The following is an 11,009-nucleotide window of genomic DNA, read 5'->3' as shown; positions in this document are numbered from 1 at the left end:
GACTTGGAAGTTGGAACCAATCATTAATTTATTGGTTTAATTTAAATGTTAAACCGATATGTAAACTAAAACAATAAATGGTGAACTAATAAGGTATTATATAAGTTTCATATACAAAAATCAGTTTGAGAAGGACTGAAAAAATTTCTAGGGGGCCAAACAAAAACAAAAGGGAGGCAAGAAAGAAAAGAGAAGAAAAGAAAAAGGGAAGAGAAGTGTGACAGTGAAAGAAAGCAAATCAATGGGAAAGGAGTGTGTTTGTTTGTCCCCGGGAGCTGATTAAAAGCGTAACTGTAGTCAAACAGTAGCGGTCACAATGATCAACTACGTGTCGATATATGAATGGAAATCTGTACTTGACCCTCACTGGCTAGTTTTAGTGCCAAATTTCTATCACTGCCTCCCTTCCACTACTGACAGAGGCTCTGACATTCGACACGTGTCGATAAGGCATCATCTTATGAACCAACGGTAACTGCAGCCCCTCCTTTGTCGCCGGTCGACTCGAGTCATCATATTCTAACTCATTCTATCTCTTCTGCCACCTTTCGTATACAATTTTTTCTTTTACAAATTTCAGAATTCTGATTTATCAAGGATTGACTAAATAATATTTTTCTTTTTTATAACTTACCTCATTCATTGATTGATATCATTTATAGTGACTTCTTTTCATATCGGTATTGTATGCTTTAAATCGGATTCTTACTATATTAAAATAGGCCATAGAATTAATAAAAATTCATTACATATATATAATATTATAAACTTATTCAACTAAAAGACTTAATTTTTTCAACTAACAATTTGAAATAACAGGTTTTAAAAGAATAGTTCATATCCTAACTCAATTATGTTCATTTTATTAACTAAATCATGCACATAAGCAAATAGAATAAAAATAAAAATTTAACATGATTCGATAACTAATGTGATCTCTACGTACACGGAGTGTATTAATACTAAATAATTCACTAATCAAAACAAATGAGAATAGTTATAATGGTGAAATTCTTGAAAAAAATCTCTCAATTATGGTCATGCTCTCTTAAGATATAAAATCTTAAACATAAAATAGTTAAATATATGATAGGGTAAAACTCATCAATCATCACATAAAAAAAAAAACAAAAAATTCTCCCAAAGCATTGTCTCATTCAAATCCCACAAGCTAATTAGACAACTCAACCCTTAACATCCGAACGAAGTATAATAAAACTGATTTAGCTCATTCAGGTTAATTTGAAAATTATTATCAATTTTAATAAAAGGTGGACGTGAAGAAGCTAATACAATTCCTTCTTTCTAGATATAATTTCATTTTCCAAAGATAATGCAGTCACTTTTATGAGCACATTATGGGGTACATTAGTACATATACATGCTCCCCACCCTGAAACGGATGCGTAACAAGAGGGTGTCATGCTTGGCCAAAATTAAAAACCAATTGTCCCATACACGTGACTATTTTGGACAATCAACAAAATACTATTTACCACTCCAATGGTGCATATCCTATCGTCCAAGATATATATGAGGGCCACCTTATGCATTAATTTGACACCTGATGTGAAAACTTCTCCATTTTTCCAATCTATTTTGTCTTTTTCCACTTCATTTACCTTATGGGTTAAACCCACAAAAATCAATCCATTAATGCCTCAGTCTTTTAACATCTATATATATATATATGTAAGTGTTGATACATTTTTTCCAAGGCACGGTTGGTGGTCACTATGTTAATTACTTGATCATTATTATAAGTCTTAGTTAACCTTCACATTTCATTACTTCAGCTAGTTGTCACCTTCAATATTTTCTAGTGGAGAACCTAGGTACAACTAGGGTATGTAACAATTTATTGCTATTGCGCATAATAATTTCAACTATGAATAAGAGTATAGTGTATGTCTCACGAAAGCAACCTCCATATTTCATAAAGACAAGGGAAGATAGAAAGGTTGAAAATAAGGAGGAAACTATATATTCTTGTTGGTAACAAATTTGAAAAAGGGGATTCCAAAGGATATGTTCCTAGAAATTATTAATTATCATTTTAGTGGTCTAGAAAATTTAGTCCTTCCATTCTTGAGGGCTATTCCCAATTGCATGTTAATTGAAAATTATGTTTTTGTCCTGCTATACATTCTCCATTGTATTACATTACATATATAAAAATATGCTCCACGACGCTGAAGTAACCCATGTTATACTCTTAAAAAAACTTGAACGACTTTCAACAAAAAAAAATATCTGTATCCAAAATTGACTTAAGGATAAATAGAGTTTATCTAGAAGTATGAAACAACTCTTTTTAAGAAACTCAACAAAATAATCTTGTAACTATGAGAGGAGTGTTCGCATTCTTTATACTTTTTATCATATCATTCTCACTTTTGGTTACATTTTTTTATATCTTAATTAGATATATACTTGTTTTATTAATCATCAAGTGAAAGTGTAGTAGGACATTTGATATGATATAGTGATATACTATCATATTGAAAGTATTTTTCAATACCAAATAAAAATCGATAATGCATGTCCTTGCCACTTTAGACACTCTTTAATAATGGCTATTGCTTGTCCATGTTATAGTTGTGTGACTATATTTTAATTTTCTTGTGGTAGATACATAAAGACTAGGGTTTCGAACATGGGGTATATATTGCCAAAATCTATAATAATTGTGCAAATTTGGAAAAAGTCACTTATGAGGTTGAGGTTTTAAGGCATAATACCTATAATCCAACCCTAGGTAAAGTATGGAATCTTATTCCAAAGAAAAGAAACAAGAAAACAATAATGATGATAACAACAAAAAAACTTAACTTGGTTTTCAACTACGCAAAATTATCTGAACAGTAGATATATAATGCTATAATTATGTAATTTAAAAGTATTTTGATCGAAAAAAATACCGTTAAGTGAGTTGGTTTTAGACTTAAAAAAGACATGGATGACTAAATTAAAGAATCAAAATCTAGAAAATCGTTGAAAGGGCATAATGATGGGAATTTTGAGATAATAATGCATGTTCCAAGGTGCTCACCATCCAAATTAATAGGAAAATGGTGGAGACAATTTGTTAATAAAGTAGTATAAGGGAGGTTAAAAAAGAGCACCAAAAGAGATCCGCTTGTGTAAACTCGACACGTGGAAACCCAAAAGTCGTCACTTTTAAGGTTGTTGCTGGCGTCCGGTAGACATATATTACGAAATAAAATAATAAATTAAAAATAAAAAAAATAAAAATTTAATTTTTCAAGGGAGAGAGAAGGAGGTCAGATGTGGTCCGTATGTGTGGATTCTGTGGAAAATCTGTGTTTTAAAGTGAAGTAAGCAAAACCCAGGTAGAAGATAACCTTAGATACCCACCACCCAGGGTTTCCATTTCTATCTCTTATCTTTTTCTTTTTCTCTATCTCTCTCTTAATACTACTCCACAGTCTATTCTTGGTGCTGAACAACAAGGGAAGAGAGAGAGAGAGAGAGAGAGAGAGAGAGAGAGAGACATAGCCCAGAAAAAGAGAGAGAGAGAGAATGGGGAGAGGAAGAGTGGAGCTGAAGAGGATAGAGAACAAAATTAACAGGCAGGTGACATTTGCTAAGAGAAGGAATGGTCTTCTCAAGAAAGCTTATGAGCTCTCTGTTCTCTGTGACGCTGAGGTTGCTCTCATCGTTTTCTCTAGCCGTGGCAAACTCTATGAGTTCTGCAGCGGCCCTAGGTATTTTCTTCTCTTCATTTCCCTCTCCTTTGCTCTTGATTTGCTTCACCTCTATGCCTTGGATCTTACCCTATCTGTAAAGCCTTCTAGTCTTGTTGCTGTGAAATATCTGTATGCTCTTGATCCTTTGTCTTGTTCTCTTTACAAATTGATGAGACTTCAGTAACTTCCATTACCCAAAGCTTCTCTTCTGATTCTGATGTTGTCTCATTCAACCAACCAAAGGGAAGATCTATTCCTTTGTTTGTTTTATTCTTTATATTGTTATGTTGCTGAAACACATCACATGCCAAGCTTTGAAAGTCATTTACATGAAATCCGCAGAGTCCTAGTGTGCTGGGTCAGTTTCTTAACCTGCGGATAGAGCTATGGTCTCTATAAGTGAAGACACACCTATATAGAGTTTAATTATTTCTGATTTATTTTCTGTCACATTAAAAAAATGGAATTCAGAGTGAGTTATAACCATTATTAATTGCTAGAGACTATGGTAGACCAGTAAGGATGATTTCGCCGTTAAGATTTGATCCAGAGATGTGATGATTTCTTTTGTAATGTTATTTGCTACACTTGGTGCAATAAAAGAACCGTTTTATTCAGAAAAGAAAAAGCAAAGCTTCCTGTTTGGTTTTCTAAAGCTGCAGATCTAAACAAAACCTTAAAGAAAAGTGTAAAATTGTTTGGTGAGGCTCTCTTTTTACTTTGTTTCCTCCTTTCTTAGTTACCAACATGTGCAGATGTGTAATTAAAGATCCATCAATCTGAAATGTGAATAATCCTTCTATGAATGGCTCTCTCTCTCTCTCTCTCTTTCTATACATATTTATAATGGATTGCATGCTATTATGGTACTGTATACAACAGTTACTATTATTGTTCTATTTTGGCATGTTAGCTAGCTAGGGTTTTTGTTATTTTGTCAAGTAATGCATGAGGTAGATCTTCAAAGAGATACTATGAACATGTATAGTAGATTTCTTTACACATTTGAGCTATGGACATGGTTATGAAAGGTTTTTGAAGATAGTCTCACTTGTCTAAGGCTTCCAAGATTGTGTCAAGTTCAAAAATTAGACAATAAGTTATGCCTCTATAGATCTTATTGTTGGAAATTAGAATCTGCTGCCATCAATTGTGTCCTATTAGGTGATTAAATTATCATAATTATTTGGGAATGTAGACAACAATATTGCATTCTTCTACTTATTTCCCAAATGATTTATTTAGGAGGTCGATTTTTTATAATAGATCGAACTTCCATTGCCAAAGGTATGTTATCGAACCCAAAAAATAGAGCAACAGAAGAATTTGAGATTAAAAGAAATGGATCATGTTGAAATAGAATAGCATTCAAATACTTCGATTAACAAACAAAGGGCACAACTCTAGGTAACTGGTGTAAAGAAGCTGCTATTGGAGATGATGAAGATGAAGTCAAATACCTAAATTAGAAGTACTAACAATATTAACTGTACATGATCGTGACTAAATATACCCTTTGGTCCCAGCTTCTTAATAACATAGTGACTTTGATACCGAGAATGTGTTCCATATATTTTCAACAAAACGTCCATACTAAGATTAAGCCAGTTTGTAGAATACAATATTGTAAATAGAGAATCCTCCGGTGTTCCTTTCTCTCCCTATGTTAACTCCTAGCTTTTCTTTCATCTACACAAAAGTTTCTAATGGAAAGAGGGCGGGGGGTGGGAGGAGGGAGGTGGGTTAGGTCTTGGAGCACTCAAATCAAGGCATGTAATGGATGAACAAAGTTCTCCTTGGAGTGATTGTGACGAGTTAGAAGTGAATGGAGATTTCCAGGACAGCTAGTGAGTGGAATAGTCTTATTGTTTCCTTAAAGGTAGTTGGGTTGTTTGCTTGGTGGCTTTTGATAAGGGAGTTAAAGGGGTGCAACATTTGGCAAGAAGAAAAATTTATTAGTTCATATATGCATAGCATCACCTTGTATATTGATCCAATTAACATCATCTGATTAATTCAAAACTTTGAAGTAGTAATTTTACGAACCCTTTCTGACTTTTTGTGTTAGAGTGATGCATATATGTTTATGTGTAAAACATTATCATTAAAATCCAAAACATGGTAGTTAATTATTGTAATTCCCAGTATCTAGTTCATCCAAATTGTTCAATTTCCAAATCTTTTTTATTATGATTTCTTATGTTGAAGTAGGGAGATTTGCTTATAATTAAGTTTATTTACACACTCTGTGAGGTTATATTTGGTTCTTAAAAAATACGAAGCAAAATATCAAGTAAAGAAGATAAAAGAGGAAAAAAAAAATAAAAAAATGAAATAATATAAAAAAATAGATTTAAAGTTAATAAATTATTTATATATACTACTTCAAAATCATTTTACTTATTTTAACCATTTGATAAAAGATCGAATAATTTGAAAATGCTCAAATTGTTAATTAATTTAAATTATATTTTATTTTCTTTTGTAATTTTTTATAAGACAATCTAATATGAAAAAAAAATCATTTTTTAAACATATATTTTTTATTTTCTTAGTACTTCTCGAAACCAAATGTAACCTTACTTACTCCAACTTAAACTAAATTCTATGAATCCTTTTGTCATGCATCTTCAAGTTTTATTTTAGTACCAAAACAAAATATTGCATCATTTTCACCACAACACTAAAAAGGAGAAAAATCAAGGAAGAATCGGACTTCCATTGTTGTGCTAGCTAGGCTACTTCTTTACTACAACAGCTAAAAATCTTTTTAAAAATTATTATTATCTAAATAAGTCTTTATTATTTGTCTAATATTTTGTACATTTTTATTATAAAAAGTGCATTCAAATTTCATCTTATTTAATTAAAGGAAAAAAATAGAAAAAAATATATCAAATTCTCTAGTTTAATTCATTAAAAAAAAGTACTATAGAAAAACAAATAAAATGAGTTATTTTAAAACTTCTATACTTTCAAATATTTCATTCTTTAATTAATTAAAGGAAAATTTTAAGAAAAATATAAAAAAAAATCCAAAAATAGAAAAAAAAAACGTCTATAAAAAATATATATATGATCCCATGAAATTTATCAAAAGTAGAAATATTAAGATTTAATAGCCATAAATGATACAATATTTAAAGGAAAAACATAACCAAATTTGTCTCTTTTATGCTTTGTAATAACAAATTCTTGAATAATTACTAAATTATTGGTCTTGAATTTTAAAATTTTCTTGAAGGCCTAGGACACATCTTAATCATGCATCATGTCTTGCACCCCATGTTTTAGTTTGGTTTCCGAATCTTTTCATTCTGATTCCTTCCTCTCATCTGTCTTAGCATGGCGAAAACACTTGAGAAGTACCAAAAGTGCAGCTATGGTGCATTGGAAGCCAGCCAACCTGTCTATGAACTCACTCAGGTACGTACCTTCACATTTTCTCAATAATGCACTTTTTAAATTTGAGAATATCCCGTTGGTGTTACGTCGAATGTTTTATAAGACTTGAGTTATTTTTACTAAACATCGGTTGACTTTAAGATAAGATGGTTAAAGTTTGATCCAATAATTGGCATCAGAACAAAAAATCATAGGGACTTGAATCACAAAAACCATCATAGTATTAAGCTCGAATTTTGGTGACATGATTTTCTAACATATAATAAACCATTTTGGCTGTGTGAACTTTGAAGTGCTTCCATTTGGATCTACTATTATCATTTGGTTCATGGTCATTTTTCTTTGGAATATGTTGTACTTCCATGAGAGCTTATTATGACTTTGCAAGTGTGGCAATATCTAATGGTGATTATGTGCTGAAGCAGAGCAGCTATCAGGAGTATTTGAAGCTAAAGACAAGAGTGGAGGTCCTACAGCGGTCTCAGAGGTAATATACTATCATTACATGCATGCAAAACCAAGCTGCTATACCATGTTAGAGGTTAATTCTTGGCACAATGTGTCAAAGCTAATTGTTTCTTGGTAACTTTGTTCTGAATCTCCTGAACGATTTAGACACCTTCTTGGGGAAGACTTGGACCCGCTAAACACAAAGGAGCTTGAGCAGCTTGAGCATCAACTCGAGATGTCCCTGAAGCAAATTAGGTCCACAAAGGTAACAAAATTTCTGTTATAATAGAAAAACTATAGTATACCATCTTTGTTTGAAAATCATTGTTATTTTTTTTCCAAAAGACTCGATTTCGATTTCATGGTCTATCTAAGGTTGTAATATGAGAGCATATTGTTATGGATTTAGGTGTTTTCTAAGCACTCTTAGATAATTCAAGACACTTGAAGTTGCTTAGTCAACATTCCCACTCAGTTAGCTTACTAGGCTAAACAAAGACTCCATAATGCTGTAAAGCTGATTTTGACATTGATATGCATTATCATCATCATTATCAAGATCTACTGGCTTCCCACCACACTACTTATCATGATATACTTGCTTTCCACCACACTACTTTCTGATTTCCACTATGGAATAATGTTGAAATGGTTGTCAATTTCCAGCATGGGTGTGAGGTGTCCGACTCAGCAAACTAAGAAAACAACATAACCTGTAAGATGTTTGTCGGGGCCTAAAACAGCTGACATTATTCTGTGCACCCTTATATGATGCCAAGACAATTCTAAAATAGGAGTAACACCCTGTAGGCGTTACACAAGACAATTGATACCACTAGACATGCCTTACATTTACAACATGATTCTAAATTGATGTTTTCATCTTTCCCACGTGAGGTCGAATATTATGATAGCCATGTCTGCTTCTCATCATGTCACTAGGATCGCAAATTGAGAGGTCGAAGACCAAACCAAGCCCACACTAACCTCAACAATGGGAATTATTGGTTTGAATTGAAGTATCTACTGTTTACTTGTCTGACTTGCCCTTAGAATTCCACACTGCCTATGTTGAACCTGATCAGGGCCAAAGCCCAGCCAAATTTTCAAAGTTTGGTTGGCTCTAATCGCACCGTCCCTTGACTTTTATGGCAAAATTGACATGAAAAAGTAAATTAAGAAAATATATACTTTAAAATAAAGGTAGGTAAAATTCCAAATCTGACCAATCAGCCCGATGCCGAGCTCGGTTTTGAGCACTTGGGATTGATAGCTGGGATGGTTAGACTGTAGAAGGGCTGTTTAACTAAATATGGCAGCCATATCCTTACATTTTTCTGATGACAGAATTGAGTGGGTAAAGGATTGTTTCAAATGAAGTTTGCAGTATTCGGGGATATTCTGACCGTTGTGTATGGTTTTCAGACTCAAAATATGCTTGATCAACTAGCAGATCTTCAAAATAAGGTATGTGTATCTCAAAATTTGGGCTTTAATTTTATAAGCTTGTGATGTTTATGGTCTAAATTGTGGGTGCAGGAACATATGCTAATTGAAGCTAACAATGCCCTGAGAAGGAAGGTACAAATTCTCAAATGAACCAGGTCTTTGATTTCAGATTGAAATCCTGTGTTATGGGAAGTGGGTCTGGTCAGTCTAGTCCAAAGGCCATTAACAGGCCTTCTAAGTCCAGCTTGGTTAAAGGGGATTTAGGAATTTGCTTCATTCTGAAAATGATTTATTGCATGAATTGTCCTACTTTCATTCTTATGGGACCTTTGGGCCTGCCTTGTTGCTACTTTTCACCAGTCTCCACACCCATTACCTATACTTGTTTTATTAATCACTGCCAAGCCATTAACTCGCTCTCAATTTTGTGATCTTTAGCTGGAAGAATCTAATGGAAAACATCCCCTTCAACAGTCATGGGAAGCGGCAGGAAACAGTGCTCTCTACAGTCGCCTTCCTGCTCAATCAGAGGGGTTTTTCCAGCCTCTGGAACGCAATTCCACATTGGAAATGGGGTACCATTCACCCCTTGATATCAGCCTTGGATTCTATACAAATTATAACATGAACATGCCAGGAACTGCTTAATTTTCACTTTTAACTTGTCCGTCTCCTTGTTACAGATACAATGCTGCAGGATCCAATGAGATAACTCTTGCGGCCCCATCCCAAAATGACAATGGATTTGGCCCCGGATGGATGCTTTGGATATAATCCAGTGGGAGATTGATGGGATTTTCTCACGAAATGCCTTTCAGCTTCTTTTTAATTTTTCCGATATCGATATATCTGTCTACTGCAACTTGTAATTATCATCCAAGACAATAAGTATCTATCAGTTGTAATGGCATAAAGGACAACATGCAGTTGCTTTCCAAACCTTGTAGCCATGACACCCCCTGTGGCATGAGACTGTTTGAATTGTAAGCTTGTGGATTTTGTGAGTATCTTAGGCTTCTTTTGGTTGGCATTTGAAAGGGAAATTTTACTTCATCTTTTGCTCTCCCAGGCAAAAAAGTGTGTATCCTTTTCCCCGGGATTGTAGACCCAGAATCTGTGAAATGGACTCAACAACTAAAATGACGCCCTGCCTAATAACTTTGTGTCACTTTGTATATGATGTGTTCATTTATCTTCAGCAAGTTGTCTCTTCTTCACACGTTTTTTTGTTTTCAATCTGTCGGCTCTACGTTGCTTTTCTCTCTGCAGTGATCTGCTACATTGGGCTGATAGATGGATATATATAGATTTGTTTGCTTGTTTCTGACATTTTCTTCAGCCTATTCTTTGCAGAATCGAGCTTGGGATAAGCCAAACAGCCCCCTCCAAGATACACTAAAGGATTAGCTATTAAAGGTAACAAGCCATAACAAGCCATAAACTAAACAGCCTCTTTGGAACTGTTTTTCTGACTAGAAAACAGTATGATAATTTTTTAATTAATTTCACTTTTTTTTCTAGTGTTTGTTTTAAGGGTTAATCTCATTAAAACCCGAGAATTAGTGTAAATATACTAAGTCACCATAATCGGGTGGTACCCTGTAAATGTAAAAAATAAAATTTAGTTTTTAGAGAATAGTTAAACACTCTTATTTAAAATATTTTTACTTAAAATCTCTCTAAAAAAATAAATTTGATAAACAAAATAAATTTATAAGAGTGTGTTAATTGATGAAATTTAAAGCTAGTGGCTGTTAAGTGTATTTACACAAAACCTCAAGGGTCTCAATAAAATTAACCCTTGTTTTAAAATATAATTACAAGATAAAATTATTTTTTAAAAATATTTGAAAATATATAAAAACTTGTTGAAATTATTTCAAGTTTCCAAATAAACTTTTATTCAAATCATTATTTTTTAAAGTTGCTTTCAAATTTTGCCTTCTAAAACCATTTTTTCAGAGTTGTTGACTTTTGTCTACATCCTTTATTAGA

At 33.1% G+C, this 11,009-nt stretch overlaps 1 protein-coding gene across 1 annotated transcript; it reads left to right on the top strand.

The window, feature by feature from the left end:
* The first annotated feature begins 3,295 nt into the window (after positions 1–3,295).
* Positions 3,296–10,212, top strand: LOC100251943 (agamous-like MADS-box protein MADS2). The gene is made up of 8 exons (XM_002263003.4): positions 3,296–3,728; positions 7,055–7,136; positions 7,541–7,602; positions 7,731–7,830; positions 8,991–9,032; positions 9,105–9,146; positions 9,453–9,589; positions 9,698–10,212. Exons 1-8 carry the CDS (start codon positions 3,544–3,546, stop codon positions 9,786–9,788), a joined length of 741 nt encoding a protein of 246 aa, XP_002263039.1. The 5' UTR covers positions 3,296–3,543; the 3' UTR covers positions 9,789–10,212.
* The last annotated feature ends 797 nt before the right edge of the window (positions 10,213–11,009 follow it).

This window comes from Vitis vinifera, chromosome 17 (genome assembly GCF_030704535.1).
Source record: "Vitis vinifera cultivar Pinot Noir 40024 chromosome 17, ASM3070453v1".
Classification (NCBI taxonomy): Eukaryota; Viridiplantae; Streptophyta; class Magnoliopsida; order Vitales; family Vitaceae; genus Vitis; species Vitis vinifera.
The sequence above is the reverse complement of the archived record's forward strand: the minus strand, read 5'-3'. Positions and strand labels throughout refer to the sequence as shown.